This window comes from Chelon labrosus (genome assembly GCF_963514085.1).
Source record: "Chelon labrosus genome assembly, chromosome: 13".
NCBI lineage: Eukaryota > Metazoa > Chordata > Actinopteri > Mugiliformes > Mugilidae > Chelon > Chelon labrosus.
Window position 1 is genome coordinate 7,206,075 of NC_140346.1, and position 20,532 is coordinate 7,226,606.

Consider the following 20,532-nt stretch of genomic DNA (forward strand, 5'->3'; position numbering starts at 1 on the left):
CTGCTCTGGTGTGGTCATCAAGTAGTCTGACGTGGTGGTGCTGGTTGAGAAAAGAGATATTCAATGTCATCTGACAGATGCTTAACTTTTGCTTTGACTGAAGTCAGTGAGACGGGCTGAGATAGGGTAATGATAGAGAGGAAGCAGGTCCTAGGAAATGAATAGGATTAGACAGGATTCATGGCACCTCCACTGATATGACGGCGAGAGTGGTGATGCTGGGCAACCATATTTTTTCACTGCATTGCAGTGTTGTGCCAGAGGACAAAAACGTCTGCTCGCTTTAATCAAAGGTTTGGGATCCATATTCAATTCAGACCAGCTGACTCCAAAGAGAGAAAAGTTCACTGACGCTGACATATATTTAAACGACAGTTAACACGTTCCACTACCCAGTGTTCATAAGGAAATGACATCTGACACAGACGTAGACATGCTGGATCATTCATGCAGGGCACAAACCCTTTTGAACCACAAAAGTTGTCCAGCGAGTGCGAGACAGAGTGGCGCATCTTCCTCGGAAAACATCTTAGAATGACACCAGGGGGTGTTCATGCCCCAAACGGACGCGATAAAAGCAGAAAGTAATTGACAGGAGCATTTACAAAACGTATTTTCATCTTTTGAACCAAAGCGCAACATAATTTCTGTCAGTGGGGAGTTTACACCACATATTATTATTTAAACCGAGCTGACATTCAGGTGTTTACTGATTCATGTTAATGCACCTGCTAATTATAGCCACCTATCTGTACAGTGACTAGCAGCATTCGAAAGGCTAATGAAAGAAAGTGTAATTAACTCGATAAAGGACAACCGAAAACAAAGAAACAAACATTATTCAGCCTGTGGCCTTTATCAGCGTCTCTCTGCTGCTGGGAGGTAAATACACGTAAATGTCCATCAGAGGTCTCTTGGCACCGTTTGTGCAGCGAGACAGAGAACAACGTTGGCATTTCAAAGGTAAGGCGAGAGCTGCAGCACGTAACTTTTTACCAGCTCATAGGGTTTTCCCTTTGTGTTTGGTAAACCCAGCATCGACGATATAGTGTGTGTGTTATGGTGCGTGTGTGTTTGTCGTGACTTAAGTGATGCCACGTCACGTCATGTCAGTGATTTGTCAGATTTACATATAGTAAGGATTTTACACACCACAATTAACTCTTGCAGCCACCTATCAGAGTATCACCGGGGCTGACAGAATGACCGCAGCATAATTAACCTGGTTTTCATTGGGAGGAAGGACGTGACACACAGTCATAATTTCTCTGGGTGGGACTTTCTGTGCCTGGAGAGGGCGAGACCTGCACTTATGTCAGTTCGGTCTAACACTTTGATTACTTGCAGAAATAATTAGGAGAGGACAGGACCAAAAATACAGCTGAAAAGACAGAAACTGAGAAGAAGTTGCTTGATTAGGCTGAATATATCTAGTCGTGTGGGTGTCATACAGGCTTTGGGACTGCATGCTATCAAAGATAAGAAACATTTCCCATCAGTAGAGCTAAATGATGAACAAAGTGAACTTCCAGGAAATTAATGTCCTGTCTCCGAAGCTGTGGCGCTCTCAGAGTGTGTGTTTGCATATTCGTGTGCTTATTAATGTGGGATTCAGTCTGTCAGGTAAAGGTGGTGATGGTGATAATGACAAAAGTGTGTCATCAGGTGTGTGTTCCGGTGTGTCGTTGTATAACGTGTTAAAATGGCGTCTGGAGTGTGCCTTCGCCTGCAGCGAAGCCCACATATACGAGACGCGCAAACACAAAATCCATTTACTTTTTTTCCCCCTCTATCAGCAGAAGAGCTAAATGAAAATGTTATTTACTTCCTCGTTTTTCTGCGTGCCAGCTCTGTAGACGAAGGGTCCATTATATTTGTACAAATTTATATATTCATTTATAAACCGGACAGTGTTGCTTCTCACTGGGGGACATGCTGCTCCCCCCTGTGTCTCATCACGCCCTCGCTAGCTGTCTGTCTCTTCCTCTTATTGATAATGAGAGTGTTTCAGGTTTGTCTGGCTGGACGGAGTAATCTCCTGCCTGCTGTCAGCTTTTGTATCTATTCATATCACAGTAAGAGAACGAGGGCGAGGCCTGATGTTCTCATACAGTAGGAAACAGCCGGTGACTGGGGCTGCAGTTGCCTCCTAATTATTGCCCTCCTGACCTCGCCACATATCTGTGCATATCTGGGATGCCTGTGCTCTCCTGTTGGACAGCTGACTGACTCATACATCCATTTGAAGCTGACTTTGTAGCAACGATAAAGTGATAGATGGTAGATAGTATAAGGGGAAGTAGAGGAAGGACATGGAGACAGAGTGGCCGTAAATTAAACTAGAGCTTAAAAGGCATTACACTGTAATGTACCTTTCCCTGTAAAAGCTTACTGACACGGCAAGCGGTATCAGTAGTGCTACTTAGTAAACAGCATTTGGAGACAGGATAATAGTTTACAACCATGCCAGTAACATAGTGAGGCTGTAGATAAGGCATGGTTATGTGCCCTACGCCACGGTCTGATATGGACCAAAACAGAAATGCTACTACACTTCTTGGCGGCACAGACCTCAACAGCTGTGACTGGTCCAAAATACATTTCCTCGTCCATGTCTCTCAGTGGCCAGACAAGCGCAAAAAAATCACCCTTGTTCTGCATCCCACACACCATCTCCACAGACTCTGTAGATTCTCTTTCCTGTGTTGCAGTGGTTTCGGTAAAATAAATGAATTAGCTCAGACTCAAACATGTTAGACTTAGACTTAGACTTAGATAAACTTTATTGATCCACAAGGGAAATTGCTTGGTTACAGTAGCTTAGTTGTCATAAAAAACACACTCTTAAGAACCTCAGATAAAAAGAAAAGATTAAGTTAAATAAAATAGAAATAAAAAATAAGTAGAATAAGATCTAGTAACATAAAATAGAAATAGTATAAGCCAAAATGTACAAATGATCATATTAGAATATGAACAAATGTACAAGAAATGGAAGAATATAAATATAAATTATATATACAGGGTAAGGTGTAAGGTGCAGTGGTGTCCATTAACATTAATAACACTGAGTTATCTGTCACAGAAAGGTGAGTTGTTGTACAGCTGGACAGAGAATGGTATGAAAGTAGTCCTGTAGCGTTCAGTGTGGGAGCGGAGCTGGATCAGCCTGTTGGAGAATGAGCTCCGCTGCCCCTCTATTGTCTGGTGTAGTGGATGTGACGGATTGTCCATGATGGAGAGCAGTTTGTCCAGTGTCCTCCTGTCCCTCACTGAGACAAACGTCTCCAACTTACTGCCAATCACATGACCAGCCTTTCGGATCAATTTGTCGATCCTACTTATGTCCTTTTTGCTGGTGCTGCTCCCCCAACAAACCACAGCAAAGTACAGTGCACTCGCAACAACAGACTGGTAGAACATCTCCAGCAACTTGCTGCACACGTTAAAAGACCTAAGCTTCCTCAGGAAGTAGAGTCTACTCAGTCCTTTCTTGTACACAGCATCACTGTTGTCCCTCCAGTCCAGTCTGCTGTTCATGTGGACTCCCAGGTACTTATAATGGTCCACTACTTCCACCTCCAGACCCTGGATGGAGATGGGCTCCACTGGTGTCCTCTTCTTCCTGAAGTCAATGACCAGCTCCTTGGTCTTGTCCACATTCAGGAGTAGGTGGTTTGTCTGGGACCACTCCACAAAGTCTGCGATCAGTGTCCTGTACTCCACCTCCCGTCCATCTCTAATACACCCAACCACTGCAGAGTCATCAGAGAACTTCTGCAGGTGGCAGGACCCAGAGCTGTACTGGAAATCAGAGGTGTAGAGAGTGAACAGAAATGGAGACAGGACAGTCCCCTGTGGTGCCCCCACATTACTGACAACAGTATCAGACAGGGAGCCCCCCAGCCGCACAAACTGGGGCCTGTCAGACAAGTAATCAGTAATCCAGGAAACAATGGAAGAGCTGACACCCATCCTGAGCAGCTTCTCACTCATCAGAAAGGGCTGAATGGTGTTAAAAGCACTGGAGAAATCAAAGAACATGATCCTCACAGAGCCCTTTCCACCATCCAGGTGAGAGTGAGCACGGTGCAGCAGGTAGATGACAGCGTCATCCACACCAACATGAGGCTGATACGCAAACTGAAGAGGGTCCAAGACAGGGGTCACCAGGGGTCTCAGCTGAGCCAGGATGAGTCTCTCCAGGACCTTCATGACATGTGACGTCAGTGCAACCGGTCTGAAGTCGTTGAGGCCAGATGGGATGGGCTTCTTGGGCACCGGCACTATGCAGGATGTTTTCCACAGCACCGGTATCCTTTCCAGCTTCAGACTCAGGTTGAAGATGAAGTGCAGGATGCCAGACAGCTGTGAAGCGCAAGTCCTCAGGACCCGGGGGTTGACACGATCGGGGCCTGCTGTCTTGCCTTGTTTGACTCTCTCCAGCTGTCTTCTCACCTGGCCAGGCGTCACAGTCATAGGGCTGGTCTTCTCAGTGGGGGTGGGAGTAGGGGGGAGAGCAGAGGTGATAGGCAGGAAGGGATCAGTGGTGAGTTGTTGATTGGCCGTCTGGGGGGGTGTAAAGACTGGAGTGGTGGGGGGTGGAGGGCCAGCAGGGGGTCCAGTGGTGAATCTATTGAAGAAGACATTAAGCTCGTTGGCTCTGTCTGGGCCACCGTCCTGTTGTTTGGCTTTGATGTTGAAGCCAGTGATCAGCTTCATGCCCCTCCACACGTCCCGGGTGTTGTTCTGCTGGAGCTTGACCTCCAACTTCCTCCTGTAGGCGTCCTTACACTCCTTCAGCTGGACCTTGAGTTGCCACTGTATCCTCTTCAACTCGTCCTTATCTCCAGATCTGAAGGCCTGCTTCTTCTTGTTCAGCAGATCCTTCAGCTGGCTGGTGATCCAGGGCTTGTTGTTAGGATAACAGCGGACAGTCCTTGTAGGGATTACTGTATCCTCACAGAAGTTTATATAGTCCGTGATGCAGTCTGTCATGCTGTCAATGTCATTCCCATGGGGCTGGCAGAGCACGTCCCAGTTGGTGGTATCAAAGCAGTCCTGCAGAGCGTCCCTAGCCTCCTCACTCCACCTCCTAACTGTCCTCGTGGAGACAGGCTGTCTCTTCGCTGCAGGGACATACTCAGGTGTTAACAACACCAAGTTGTGATCAGACCGTCCCAGTGGGGGCAGGGCAGTGGCACTGTATGCATCCTTTGAATTAGCATACAGTAGGTCCAGAGTTCTATTTTCTCGGGTCGCACAATGAACAAACTGGTGGAAAGTGGGTAAAACAGTGTCCAAGGTGATGTGGTTAAAATCCCCAGAAATGACAACGAGGGCCTCCGGGTGTTTGGACTGTTGCCTGGCAACAGTGGCGTGGATGGTGTCACTCGCTGCTGCCTTGTCCGCTGAGGGAGGGATGTAAACTCCCACAAAGATGACAGACGTGAATTCCCTCGGTAAATAATATGGACGCATTCCCACAGCTAAAAGTTCAATGTCCGGCGTACAGACACGCTCCCTCACAGTCAAATGAGCAGGGTTGCACCATCTCTCATTCACAAAAACAGCAATCCCGCCGCCGTTCTTCTTACCGCTCAGGACCGTGTCTCTATCCGCCCGTAGAGTCTTGAAGCCGGGTAAAGATGCACTGTGGTCCGGGAAGTTCGCGTGCAGCCAGGTCTCCGTAAAACACAAAATACTGCTCACGGCGTACTCCCTCTGGGTCCTAACAAGCGCACACAGTTCGTCCATCTTATTGACCAGAGACCTCACGTTCCCCATAAGGACAGATGGTACCGCTGGTTTGAATTTCCGTCTCCGCTCTTTCACTTTCGCGCCAGCACGGCATCTCCGGCGCTTCTTCCTAAGTTCCTCGGGAATCTCAGGCCTCGCTCCGAACAGCGCAGGGGGTATGGACAGCGCTAGCAGTTGCTCTCGTGTGTATACGAAAGGACGGCCAATCTGCTGAGCGCTACAGCTCAGCACTGAAAGTCCAGAAAAAACGAAAAAAAGCAGCTTAAAAAGACAAAAGCGGCCAAAAAACATGTGATAGTTTTTTGGCATAAGATTCAAGAATAAGTTAGAAAAAAAAAGATCGAAGGAACACACAAAAATTGTAAGAATCACGGAGCTACTGTGACCTGCTGCCACTCTTTCAGGCGCTCGACCTACTCGATGTTCCAGTTGTCACTGTCTGAAACGCAACGCGGCTGACTAGAAGCCAGCTTGCCTTTTAGGAATTTAATTGCAGCGCCATGTGCACATGTATAAAGTTTGGAACAGCGTAGGCTGCTCGTGGAGTCTGTGGAGGATAGAGCCGACCCATCTCTGGGAGTAACTGCCTCGTGGGGAGCTCCTCAGAGAGCTGTAGTATACATGCACACATCAAGGGTTTGTGCATTCGTGCTGCCAATAGGAGCATCGTTGCTGAGGAACTACAGAGATTTCTAAGAACTATGATTGTTCTCAGTTGCGGCAGAGCTGACATAGAAAAGGGTGTACTTGCTCCAACATTTGTAGTTTTTACTCATGCAAAAGATTTCGAAAATCTAAATTGTTAATCTAAGGCTCTGGTCATACAAGATGTCTTCATACTCTCAACTTGATTAACTTTGGCTTATACAACAGGCGTCGTTTATACTGCATGCCTCCTCTAACACCAGCCTCTTTAAGAGCTGATCAGACCTGGGACTGTCAAGTCTAATATGCGGTGTTGCTGTGGATTCTGCTGCGCAGCATAATTCATTGTTGTCAGTCTGCTTTAATACACATCAGGGTTGAAGGGTCCTACCCTCCACTGTCAGGCTGTCTTATGGTCCTCTTTTCAACCTTTGTCTTTCTCCCTTACTCGGCCTCCTGTTACTGTTGTATTAACTCCATTAGAGAAACCATCAGTTGGGTAATTGCCCAATCAGCGTGAAGATCAGGTTCCTCATCAAGTTTCATAACAAATATTAAGGCCAGCTGGCCATAAGGCCCTGGGAGAGGCGCCATACCCAAGACCGGTGTTTCACCCTCTCCCAGATCTGTTCTTTATTTGCATCATCTTTGCACCCTCCATCATCCTGATTTCCACCTTTCATCTTCTTATCTCCTCTTCCTGCGCTTGGCCCATCATGTTGTTCCCCTTTTTTCTCTATCTTTCTCACACTCTCTTTTCTTCTCTGTCCTGACCCGTCCCTGATGCCCTGCTGTTAAAATCTTATCTCAAGGGCGTAATCAATGCATGAAATAAGAGAGATGTATTGCAGCCTCTCCCTCTATCCATCTTTCTTTCAGCTTCTCTCTCAAAAAAACAAACAAAAAAAAACCACCACACACATTACCGGCATCATTAGATAAACATGATGTCTGCGCAGATGTGATTACTGTTGAATCAGCTATAATTAGCACCAGCCAAATGCAAGTAGGATTATAGACATGTTGCTGTACAAGAAAGGTACATCTTGTACTAGTTTTGATGTAAATGTGGAGCATGGTCTGTCCTATTTTTTCACTGTTAGTTTACCACCACTTAGTCATAGCTCCAGGTGTCAGCGGCTTGAGTTAGATTGTTCATTCACTCAATTTAATTTGCACAATAACAGCTATGTTCTGAAGTCCTCTAAAGAGCACGTTAATTGTTGTGGATGAATGAATTTTTCCGAGGTCACTACATCGTTCTTGGAAGAGCGCCTGGTCAAAGAGAGCCAGTCAAACCAACACAGCTGCTGCTTGTTCCTCCCAGCCAGTGTTTACTATGTATTAAAATAATGTAATTGTGTGGAGGCCGCTGCCCTTTGGCTCGCTGGAAAATTTCTGCGCCGCGTCGTCTGTGCCAGAACGGAGTCAGAGGACCGAATGCAATATGACCTTGGCGCTCACTTCCTCAAATCCCAAACTGAAGGCATTAAGAGAACAGCAGTGATAAAGATATTTAATTAACATTCAACCATTCATCCAAATCATTACACAAAGCAAACACAGTTTGATTACTTTGAGAATTAGCTAGCTGTCCAGGATGATTACCAGTGGTAAATTTCTTTTTTTGTGGCCTTTACTTTGTCAGACAAGGACATTGGTTTTGGATGTTTCAAGTGTTTTTAAAATGTAAAAATGCGCTATGGTGAGGGTGAACTCAGGGTTATATGCACTTAAAGCTTGATTAAGGGGTTCTTATTCACACAGAATCAACAATCTCCAGATTTTGCCACTCTTGTTTCATCATCGCATCTGAGTCACAAAGATAAGCTTCGGAGAGATGAATCAAAAACCCAGAAGGTCATTTAACAAAACATACCTATTCACTGAATGGTTTGCCAGAAATTTGAAAGACTCTTCATGACAGAAAGAAAAAGATTTTTAACCCTAAAGCCGATTTCTAGTGAATAAATAAATCTTTTTGCAAGATTTCTTATGACATGTGCACTTTCACTTACACTATAAATATATCGGCAAGTTGTATAGATTGCTTTAAATACTTCTTTTACATCCTCATGTGCTGCATCTACTGTATGCAATCATTTGTAGGCCTCACTTCTCAGTCACTGGATGCTATTTGTCTTATCAGTTTATCCACTATAAACAAATGTGATTGACTAAGGCAAATTATGTGCAGTTTCTTTGACCAGATACGAGTTCCCTTCATGTTTTATTCTCTGGGCTAAAAGGTCTCTTACCAGTAAAACTGGAGAAGATGATGCTGTATCCTCCTTTGCTTTGTTCACAATAAACGGCTTAAATTAATTTAAGCAGAAAATTTGATCAAAAATACAAGGGGAGTCTGTGGTGGAGTATCTGTCATGACAATATGGTCTATCTGTTGAGGTTAAGTCATGATGTCTCCGTGCTTGGTGCTTTGGGTTCACAGTCTGACCCTGGCCTTTTTGAATTTTTCATAAAATATACGCGTGGCTCTCGGATGCCGTGTTAATAAACAAGTGGCACAAGCTGTTGCTGTATGCACCCATCCACTGACCCTGACCTCCACACCTCCTTACATACTACTCCCTGCACTGGCACTGTATGTTAGTGGCTGGATATACATCACGGGGTATGGAAATAGTCCCTATGGATTCTGGGTTGTAACGTCAGGCCTAAAAATTGTGCCACATTATGATGCTCTTATCCACAGCACCTTCCACAGAGTGCAGCGCCACTTATTCTGATCTAACACTTCTGCACGCTTCTTCCCTCTGACTCACTTTCTCCATGACCTATCCTCCCAAAATTGTTTCTGTGCTTCCTCCCTCCTTCCCTCCCTTCCTGGGTGGGAGTCAGTCGCGGTGACGTAGCTCGTAGTTTTATCGCCACACAGACAACCCAGGCTGCAAGGACAACAGCTCCTTGTCCTCACATTCCCCTCCCCTCTCTCACACAATATCCCTCTGCAAACAGCATCCCTGTCCACAGGTGTGCGTAAGTGTGTGAGACCCCGAAATAGGGTCGTCATTGTGCCCTGTGGACACACACAGCAGGGATCCACCCCAGGGACAGAGGCGTGAACAAGTTTTTCCTTTTCACAGGTCGGTGGGGGAAAACCACCGGTGGGCAGGCGGCAGAACAATGAACAATGTCCGTCAAAGAAAAAAAAAAAATAAAATTTCAGTCTTGTCAACTGTCCCAGTCTGTCCCAGCGTATGATGCTCTTTCATTGTCCACCCTCGGCTGCTGTGAGCCAGCATGCTGCAGCACTACGTACACATGAGGACACAGCAGTGCATTGTGTGACTGCTGAGGCTGTGGAGAGAACTGGTCAGTGTGTCGTTTTCATTCGCACTCCGGAACGAATAAAGTTGAAAAAGCTTCGGGCTTGCCCTGAAATAGCAAATGAAGACTCCGGTGTGCCCGTAATTTTCCATCCTTGTTTGGGGTGTCTGAGCCTCAAAAGAGCTGTGAGACAACGGTTAGTGCCAGAGAGCAGTTGTACTGAATGGAGGAAATTAGTGGTTGCTGTAGTCTTGCTGTAATGTAGCCAATGCCTGCTACTTGAAACCATTTGTACAGATCCTTGAGAGAATGGAGAACTATAGGAGCTATGTATCCAACGAATGAAAGGAAAAGAAGGGGCATATTAATTTCACATAAATACTCAATTACAACATCATCATCTTGTCCTTGCACGTTTTATACTGAAGTGGTCAGTCCCATATTTCCGCTCACTAGAAATGGTATACTAAAGAATAGACGTGTGTGTTGACCGTGCTGTGTCTCTTTCACTGGGAATTCAGTGATTCTACTCAAGGCATTGAAAAACGCGGTACATTAATAAATTCAGAAAATAAAAACTACTTTTTTTTGATGTACTACAATTTTATATTCATGAAGCTTGGTACTGGTTGTGCATCTGCGGAGACTGTCTCTGTCTTGATTAAATATTCAGCATCAGAGGTGTTCATGACAAAGCGTCACAGCTGCAGTCGTCACTTAAAATTTGATCCGAATAGAAGGCAGGAAGGTTGGACGGGCTCAAGCTAATCGTCCAGCTGTGTCAGTGACCACTCAACCTTTCACATCCAGGACCGTTAATGTGCACTCGCGCTTTGGCTACGGTCAAAAGAATGAAGAGGAGATGAATCTTTCAGTCCCCAATGACCTCTTTTAGAGTCACCTTGAGACGCACGGGGACACCGCGGAGCATATTCAATCCATTTGTTTCTTAATCGCACAGTTCCAACGGTCTCACTGAAAGAAACTTCATCTAAAGCTAAAGTTAAATCAATGCTGTAATGTTTAGTAGCTTTAGGTTTAAAGTACACATTTACTGGAAATGAAATGGACAAAAAAAAAAAACAACTCCTGTTGCTGCTCTGCTGATGAGTGAAGCTAAAATTGGATTCCATCTTGTTGTCATAATACTGCTGATATTTTGAGCAAAATCCAAAATTAGACGCAATATTGTGAATAGAATCAGGGTTCACCAGTCTAATTTTAGCTTTTATTTGTGTGCAGTTCAGCCAGTAGTTGCATGAGGTTATGTTTTAGCAGTCATCCAGCTGCTTTACCAGCCTCATCGTACATAATTCATGTTTGAGCATCAAGAGACACTTTCCGCCAAATTCCGGTTAAAATAATGAGGCCTGATCAAACTGTGCTGCACTCATGAAATGAGAACAGGTGACCTTTGATAAAAATCTGAACATTTCGTTGGTCAGCGGTAAATTAACCTTGTTCCCCCCCCCTCTTCTTCCCTCCAGGAAACAGGAGCTGCTAAACATCTCCAACGTCCCCCTGGGAGAATGCCCCCCCTCGCCGCCCCGCACTGCGCCACCCAGCATGAAGGTATGACACACGCGCGCACCTTCACGCAAACAGTCGCGTACACGCACTTTAGATACTGACTATTTCCCTGTGGACCTTTATGCCTATTAGAAAATCTATTTGTGATCCTCAATGAGAAATCCCTTTAATAAGCAAAGCAAGTCAGAGACAAACTGCATCACGAGAGTTTACTGTCACATCACTTATATTCAAAGGCACATTTTTCTTCCTTTATATTGTGACAGCCTATATTTTTGTTAAACTCAAACACATGAACATACTGTTTCCATCTGTCTAAGTTTACGGTGTAGAAGCACTGCGACAAATGGATTAAAAGCATAATCTTAAACATTGTCAGGGCGAAATTCTTTTCTAACAAAATTCTTGTTAGAAAAGTCTCAAGTCAAGTAAGATTCTGCATCATTTATTTCTAGTAATGCCCGCAAAGATATTGACGTCACCGCATAAATTGTAATCCGCTCATCCCCGTGTTGCTGTGACTGCTCCTCCAGGTGTTAAAGTGCTCCTTTTTTTCAGTCTCTGCTTGACATTAGATAAAGAATTACCTCCGGAGGCAGGGAGAATATGAGCCCCAAATTCAAAGCTTACGCAGGAACTGGACTGTGCTCTGTGCTGCTGCTGTGCTTTAAATCTTTATATTTTACTTCAGAATACTCAAGAATTTGAAGAGGGTCTTCTTAAAGACATCAAATAAATGGAAATATGTACTGATTTGAGTGAGCAAACCCTTTTTGTACTTTAAATTCTCCCCATATCTCCACTCATGCTGCTGCTCCCCTCCTATTTGCTTCTAAGTAGCTTCAACAGCTTGCTGTGGCTTTTGTTGCCTTGACTTGCATGTGGAACTGTCAGTGTGGAAGGCCCTAAATTGGTTTTTAAGTTTTTTTTTTTGTTTGTCCTCATCAACTTTTATTCGCAGATCTTTTTTATTGTTTTGTTGTTGCCAGTCAAAGGCTGTGTCATAAAGCCGCCAATGGATAATGCCGCAGAGTGGATTGAATCAAGCTGAGCTCCGGCAGGGCACATTTTGAAGAGTTAGTCTCGGGCTAATGGCATCCAGGTCACAAATTGCCAAGTTCAATCAAACTGTGTTTTCAAAGGAAAAAAAAAAATAATATATATCTGAACAAAGTCATACTGAATGTGAATAGAATTTAAATCTATCAGACTGAAGAGATTCCTCTATTTAAAAGGTTGTGCTAGAGAAAGCAGATGAGATTTTTGGGTATGATTTCTTGTTTTCTGGCATTCATTACTCCCAGAGTACTTCACCTGTACCAAAGCTGAACATTTGTTCCTTCAGCATGATAAAAGGAAAGAATATTAGCACAATGATATACAGGAAATAGGTTGGCTTCCGCAAGAGGCAGACACTTTTTGCAGTATGGCGACCTTGAATGAAGCTGTCATTACTGAAGACGACACAGAGGGAGATCGCAAACAGATGTGCAGAGAGGAATGGTGACAAATCAACGACTGTGGTCAGACAGGAAAATAAAGACCATAACACATAACTCAGACCAGCAGACATCGTTTTCCCTCTTGATGTGTGACTGATTTCTGGTAATTATCAACTGCCAACCCGCAAATTTGCAGTGAGCTAGAGTGGTTTAATGGTAAGATATTCATCATCAATGTCACACTGCTAGGAAATTTGTGAAACAATTTCCTGTAATCACAGTATACGTTGGATTCATGGCTTTTGTGTAATAACACAACCATTCACCCAGCGCTGACTGACCGAAATGGTGTCAAGTAAACCTTAATCCATTGCTACATCCCATACAGGATCATCAGTCCTGATGCGTTTTACATTAACCATCAACAACTGTCTGCCAGAGCTAAAGAGAAATAACAAGCGACAGTACAGCTACTAGGAATAAATCTGAGCCTCTGGTAGAAAAATCTAGTGTGTGTCAAAGAGAAATGTCTGATTATCCCAAGACAAAACAAAGGTTACGGATGTAACCAAGGTTCTAGGAATTTGTCCTTTCATTTCACTCTTTCTTCGTTTAAAAAAGAATGAAACAGAACCCAGGAAGCATCCGAGAAAAGTTTCTGATTCAGTGGAAGGATTACTGTCTAAAGAGAAAGCGGTGGATGGAGAACACAAACAGGCCCAGGCTGTTCACGAACAAAAGGTAGAACTACTGAGAAATGTCCACAGATTTAAGACAAGAAATCCACTGTGTGCTCTCACTGCCTTTAAGCTTTAAGGTTAGAGGTTACATAACAGAGGTGAATAAACATCAGCAAGGTGGAAATTCTGTTTACTCAAGTGCTGAGCTTAAGTACAATTGGAGGTCCTTCTACGCTATTACAACAGCAGTGAACCGCACATTCTATTCAACGACATTTTATTTATTTTATGAATGATAAAGTATAATAAGTGATGATTCATAATACATGAATCACTATGCATTATTATTAAGTTAAGTTATACAAATTCATTGATACATTGGGGAGATTTACTCCCCAATGCTTTTCATAAACTAATTTCAGTCAACCATTAAGGGCATTAAAGTGAAATACACTTTAATGCCTCAGTAACAACAGTCAATTTAATATAGCACTTAATTTAAACTGGATTGCACAGCGCATTAAGTACTTCTACATTTGTTTTCTTTAGATGTATTAGTGAGCTGTTGTGTACTTTGACTTAAACACATGGCTTTTACTTCTGACAGCCTGTGGTGAAGCTGCACAAGTGAACGACAGTAGACTGGGCTGAAGACTAAACGTTAAAAGGAGGACCTCTCAGTTGTCTGGAATTCCACCTTGATAACAGATCGCACAACGTGTGTGTCTGGGCATTAAACTGTATGTTTTTTACACGTTGTCAACAGTCAACAGTCTTCAAAGACACTCGTGCTGAGGCAGCAAAAGAAACCTGAACGTGTGTGCGGGTGTATGGGTGTGCGTGCATGTATGCATACACACTGGAATGACCTGTTTTGCTTTGACAAATGATTGCGTTTTGCCCGGCTTGACTTTCCTGTTGAAACGTCAGGTGTTAAAAGGCAAAATAGGATTAAAAGTGAAGTGGGAGGGATGTCCATTTCTAAAGGTAAAAGGGGCGGATAAGAGCATGAGAAAAACAGTGACACAAAGGCCTAACATGCTTTAGTTGCTGTCGTTAAGGTAAGTCTGCGTTGACTCACTCCAAAAACTACCAGCTGTTATGTAAGTCAAAACTATTTTGGAGCTACTGTTTTAGATCAACGTGTGCACCTGACTGTGCGTTTGTGTGCATATTATTTCTACACCTATCTGCTTTAGATGTCAACGTACTGAAATCTTATCTCATTTCTTTTGAAAATCTTATTTTCATGTGTCACATAACCAACTTGCAGCATGATAGTCACAGTGTAAATACAACATAAAGGCCAGAGTTATTGCAGTTTTTTATCTTTCGATTGCTTTTTTATTTAGTCTGAAATTTTTGGTTTCCAGAGCTGGTTTGCGTGTTTCAGTTCAGTTTATATCCTTAAAAATGTTTAGTTTGCAGTTAATAGATTATAGTTTCAGTTTTCTATTTCTTATCATAATGTGGGGACATCTTATCACGATAGGTGACAAGACTTAAGGAGGTTGGTTTGAAAAGCTTGTTGTGAAGGCTCACAGTAGACGTCGCGGTTTCAGTAGGCGTATGCACCGATGCTTTCTTTTACTGTATATTAGGTTGATTCACTTCGCTTCAGTTATTTCTCATGTTGTTGTTTTATTCCAGTCAGAGAAAATAAGTTTTGAGTTTGAGTTTAAATTGGGCATTCTGGTGAACTCCCCCCGCGACCCTTCATAGGAGAAGCGGTTACAGAAGATGAATGAATGAATGAATGATTGAATGGTGAAGTTTGAAAATGCTGTCAGGTGCATTAACAAACTTCACTATCAGCGCTTCTGATATGATTTTTTTTTACAGTGAATATTAGTCTGTTATGAGCTTAGAAATGTAAAGATTGAGTAGAGAGTTGTGGAGCAGTGGTTAAAGAATTTGAAATTGAATCCTCTTTATATCCGCTGCTGATGTGCCTTAAGGAAAGGACTTGACACCGCCAACTACTCAGTACTCTCTGCTGATTTGATTTATTGAATATTTTATGTCAAGAAAGCCTTGAATGTCAAGAAGTCAGTTCCAGTACAAAACTTCAGATAACCAAGTCAGGGCTGGTAAAATAACTACACAGATGCAATAATAGTTTCCTCATCTCTCACTTTCAGCAGTTACATATTTACTCCCACATAAATAACATTTTTATAACAATATTTAATAACTCAGGAGTCGAGCCAAAGTCTTATTGTACGTCGGTGCAAGTAGCAGCCATTGTGCCAGGTATGTGACAGAGCTGTGCTATGAGTAGCCCATGAAGATTTTTGTTGTGTCTTCATGTCTGACAGCTGAGAGGTCAGGGCTGTCTGCTTCCTCCACGCCTCGCTTTTTTCTTAATCCAGGGAAGTTGTTTCTTAAACAACTACAGAAGCAAAGTGAGCGCAGCTTGAAGAGTAGGAGTGCTGTGGATTTAAGGATATTTTGCTCACTATAAACGGAAGAGAACATTAAGCAGAAAGAGAGAGAGCTGTGCAGGCTAGATCACAATGAATTCCTTTCTACAATCTCTCAATTCATGTTTTTGAAAAACTTAAATTCTGTCACATTTGTTTAATACCAAAGACAGCATGTTGAGATATAGAGATCGGCGTCCCGGTCTGTGACCTATCACTGTTTCTGTGGTCATGTTCATGACTTAACAGGCATGTATGAATTCCAGCCTCCAGCGCGTCCGTCAGCCATTCAGTCAGACTGCCTGTTTAATCTGCCTGTGGCCCGTGGTAGCCTCTGCAGGTTGCCATGGGAGATAAGAGATGTAGATGTTTCTGGGCTAGAGAGAAAGTGATAAGGACTGGACGAAAGAGAGACGAGGCAAGTAAAACTGAGACAGAAATTTGACAGAAAAGAAAAGTGAAATGACCGAGCAGACTGAGAATAGAAGACAAATTAGCAAGATGAGACCTGGGGATGAAACGGACAGAGAACTACAGCAAGGGCGTGAAAAGAAAAGTGACATATCCAAGTATTCAAGGCTTGTTTTATATTGAAAGCACAGCAGGCAGACAGACATGAGTCTCGTGTCCTTGCTCTCGTCTGAATGCTGCAAGAGATGTAGCTAGAAATCATAAACCCTCTGAACTCCGAGGTCCCACCCAAACACTGCTAGGTTGAACTGCAACGGTGTGTTTTTAAAGCTGTCAACAGTCTGCAGAGGCAGGCAAGGGAAAAAGGAAGACTTTTTGGAATAAATCTCCTTCATTACACTTTATTGCACTCATATGATCCCCAGTTACACTACGGCAAACACATACTGTATACATGTGCAGTTGGCTGAAAGAGCATACAGGCAACCTAAGTAACAGGAGGCAGTCTTTATTGTTGGTCTGGCTGTCTGGTGTTGAGTGCAGGTCCAGCCACAGCACTGTGTGCTAGCTCACAACACCTTCAGCTGGTTAATATTAACTCCCTGATAAGCGCTGAGGCTGTGTGTCGGCGCTGGGAGTGGCGGCTAATAGCTTTTCACATGAGTGCAGGTAACCACTTTAAGGTTTAGAATTTATTGGGAGCAGTGCTGTCAAAATGTAGTCATTTAGAGTTATTTATAGCTATAACACAACCATTCGAGCGGCTGTTAAACTACTTTCCAGACTTTCCTGGTTCTAACGCTGGAGTTCATTGGTAGGAAATGGATTTCCCGGATCCTGTTGCCTTGTAGTTTATGATGCTGATGAGTGAGCCGCAGCATTACCGACACATTTGATGTGATTTGAGTGTGTGGCAGTGGATATTGAAGTAAGTTATGGTGGTTGATTTTTTTAAATGTATTCCATTGGTTTAATTGTGACCAACTACTGTGTAGAAGCGATGTAAAGAGGGAGCATGACATTGCTGTTGTTGATTATTGTCCAGGAATACTTTAGCGAATTTCTTCCTTTTAGCCAACTTTTTTTTTTTTTTTTTTTTTAACAGGAAGTTTGATTCTGCACCAGGAATTGACAGCTCCTAAGCGAGTGCGTGCATGTGCACTCACATACTTGCAGCCTAAAGTCTGCACGCACTGTGTTTACACATTATATGGATGCCAAAATCTGAGCACAAAGACCACGTAGGCCATTAGCACCCTCACAGCTTGTCCATGCGACAAGGTGGAAGCACAGAAGGACGTGTGAATGCACAAGAGCACGCTTGTGTTTTTGTGAGTACGCGGTCGAGTGTGTGTGTGTGTGTGTGTGTCTGCTTGCTGCTTTCTGAGGAAGCGGTTGCTTATCAGCGAGTGTGCAAACGGGTGTGAGAGGCTGTGCCCTTCCCTGCCCACTTGACGCAGGCAAGTTTAGAGTGCGGAGGAGGGTCGTGCACAGTTCCAGCTTCCAAGCGAGATCAGCTGTTGTCAGGACCTATGTTATCTGTGCAAGACCTTTAAATGCAGACATTTTGGGTTTTGTGTTGCGTGTTGAAACACTTGTATGAGGTGTAAATTGGAGCCAAGTAAAGGGCAAAAAAACCGCTGCGCTGACTAAATTTGTGTTTGGTGTCAGTAGATGTTGCTACTCTGGCATTCAGAGTCTAGCAGTGTTTCGCCCTGTTTTACAGGCGACCTCATCTACTTCTGTTTCTGTTTCAGTCTGCAGAGTTCTTCGATATGCTGGAAAGAATGCAGGTATGAAATACTCATGTTACTTCTTCTGAGTGCAGTGTCTCTCTACACTTATGTCTCTGCCTTATTTCACCATCCCTGTTTCCTCATTTCCTCTCCTGCTGTTTGACTAATACTACTGAGTGATAATTGCATATTTGCAGCTACATGCAGCATGTTTGTGCCATAAGAAGGCTCTTAGACTGGGTGAAACTTCAAAGAGAACATGGGCATGCTGAGAGATGTGTCTGTCCTGTCTTTATATCTGTGACCACAATCATTTTTATTTTATTTTTTATATGTGCTAGAATGAGACTGACTTTGATGATTCACTTGGTGCAGGTCAGCCCGCTGGGTTCAATGTGCTTCACAGACAAGATAATGGGCATGCTGGGGGCAGATAAGAATATCTTTGGAGAGATCTGGCCTGGCATGACTATTTTTTTATTCTCTGTGCGGAATACATTGATTTTTATTTTTCTTGTGAACAAAGTCTCTCTGTGTGCCGCCATTCTGTGCCCTCCACAGGCCCCTAAGGGCATGGGCTTCAAGTGGTCAGACAGATGGGACTATAAGAAGGAAGAGGAGGTGGGTGGGGAAACAGATGACAGAAGAATACAAAAAAGGGAACAAATGCATGATTTGCAGGTCCGTGATTAGACCGCCGAAACGTGTAAAGCAGGCAGATCTAGAAACCAGACTTTGTAGTCGAGACTTTCAGCAGGTGTGACCAGCAGCTGAAAGAAATTAGTTAAGAGAAAACTATTTTTATGCAGCGTACACAAATGCAGCACCAAAATAAGCAATGAATTGAACCACCAGATATTTCCCAGGCAGTCAAAGCCTGGAATGTCTTATTTTATCTTTGCAAAACACCTTCAGTGAACCACATCGCCTCACAGAGTCATGTGCATTTTCCTCTGCACTTAATTCTTAGTAGAGCTCAACACGTTCATCGATCCACTGCTGAAAAATCACCAGGTTTATTGATTACTCCTGTAAAGACAGTGTGTTTGAGTCAGTTATTTTAAAGAAATGGAAATGGAAAGGTCTGGGGCTGCGTGAGCTTTATTCACGGAAGAAAGGCATCAAATAACTCTTCAAATGCAAATGTGAATTTCATTGCAATAACAGAGAGAGGACTCATGGAGGACATCAGTGCAGTTATTTGTGAAAGTGTAACTGGTGGATGACGGAAAGTGGAAGCCAAAGCCAGTGGAAGCCATCAAAGGGCCTCGCGTGGTCTCGTGCACTGCGCACAAAGAGAAACCGCGCGCCTTGTCTATCTCTCCTGAAACGCAGCTTGCATCGACCTGCTCGCTTAAGCTCTGAACATTTGAAAGTCAGTGTTCAAAGCGCGTTACTGGGTGGTCATGATGAAGGTCTCTCCCTTTCGCCGGCTTCTCCTTCTAATTTCACCGCCGTTCCACCTCCCTCTCCTTTCCCTTCCTCTGACCTCCCTTCATCTCGGTCTCTGTGACTGAAAATTGAAGCCTCTTAAGAGCATCGTTGTGATCAGTCTCATATTGTTGACAATGGCTCCCTCGTGACTATAACAGCTGCTCCATCAATAAGCACTCAGACACAAACCACTACAGGCTAGACTTAGAAGTGTGTACGAACACTTGTGTGCGTGTGTGTGTGTGTGTGTTGGGGTCCATGTGTCTGTACATTATTCTAATGAATGCTGCCTGACTCTCGGTGTGATTGGCAGCATTATAAGTGATGGTAGTGGTGCATACGAGAACTCTGAATCCCCACACATGCTCTTATTTCCTCACTCTTATGCTCAGTCATGTAGACGAGCTCTTCCACAGGGGCCTCCAACATAATTGGCCAATTTACTCCATGAGAACTAAATTGGCTTTTCGCATTTGCATATACGCGCGCACAAGAGTTCAGGCACACTTCTAAGTCCAGTCTGTATGAAAAAGGCTTCTCCCTGCGTCTCTGTGCTGCTGTGTCCCAAACAAATGAAGAAATAAACACTTAGTGTGTGGACACTGGACTCCCTGAGAGAGGATGACTAAGTGTCTGCTGCATTACCTGTGTGTATGTGTGTGTGAGTGTGTGAAGGAAATTGTATTAGCATGTATGACCCACTCATTTGTCATCTGGCAACTGGGACAGTGAGGACTCACACCAAGAACGCCATGTTTCAGGACACTTTTTTAAATGCACATAAATATAAATAAATAAATCTACTTGCTTTCTGACCTTTGTGATTTTCCATCCTCATGCTGCGAACGGACACTAATAAGGTCCCTAAACCTGAAGAGACCAAAAAATGGAAGGTGTGGCTGGAAGCACACGTGTCTTCTCTGTGGATCTCATTAGTCTGTGTCGTTATACAGCCTTCCTTTCTCTGCATGCCGTCCCTCATCGTTGCTTCATCATGCCTCCTGGTTTGCTTCGTGCTCGTTTTTCTTTTCGCCTGCTTCTGCTTATGAGGGTTTCTTAACACCCTCGTGAACATTTTTCAGATTTTTCTCAGGCCTTTCAACGTAGCAAATCGATAGCCTTCGGATCTGATTGATTGTAAACTGAATCAAGTCCAGCTGTCAATTGATCCTCCCCGGCCTGC

At 43.7% G+C, this 20,532-nt stretch overlaps 1 protein-coding gene across 6 annotated transcripts in view; it reads left to right on the forward strand.

The window, feature by feature from the left end:
* rap1gap2a (RAP1 GTPase activating protein 2a) overlaps nt 1–20,532 on the forward strand; it is a 71,654-nt gene that overhangs the window by 37,822 nt on the left and 13,300 nt on the right. For 2 of the 6 annotated variants that reach the window (XM_084558596.1, XM_084558601.1), the window contains exons 3-4: nt 11,181–11,265; nt 17,937–17,972. In XM_084558596.1, coding sequence (XP_084414722.1) covers nt 11,181–11,265; nt 17,937–17,972 — 121 coding nt within the window. Of the gene's footprint in view, nt 1–11,180; nt 11,266–14,387; nt 14,407–16,039; nt 17,108–17,284; nt 17,511–17,936; nt 17,973–20,532 lie in introns of those variants that run through there. The other 4 variants (XM_084558597.1, XM_084558598.1, XM_084558599.1 and 1 more) reach the window with 4 other exon arrangements.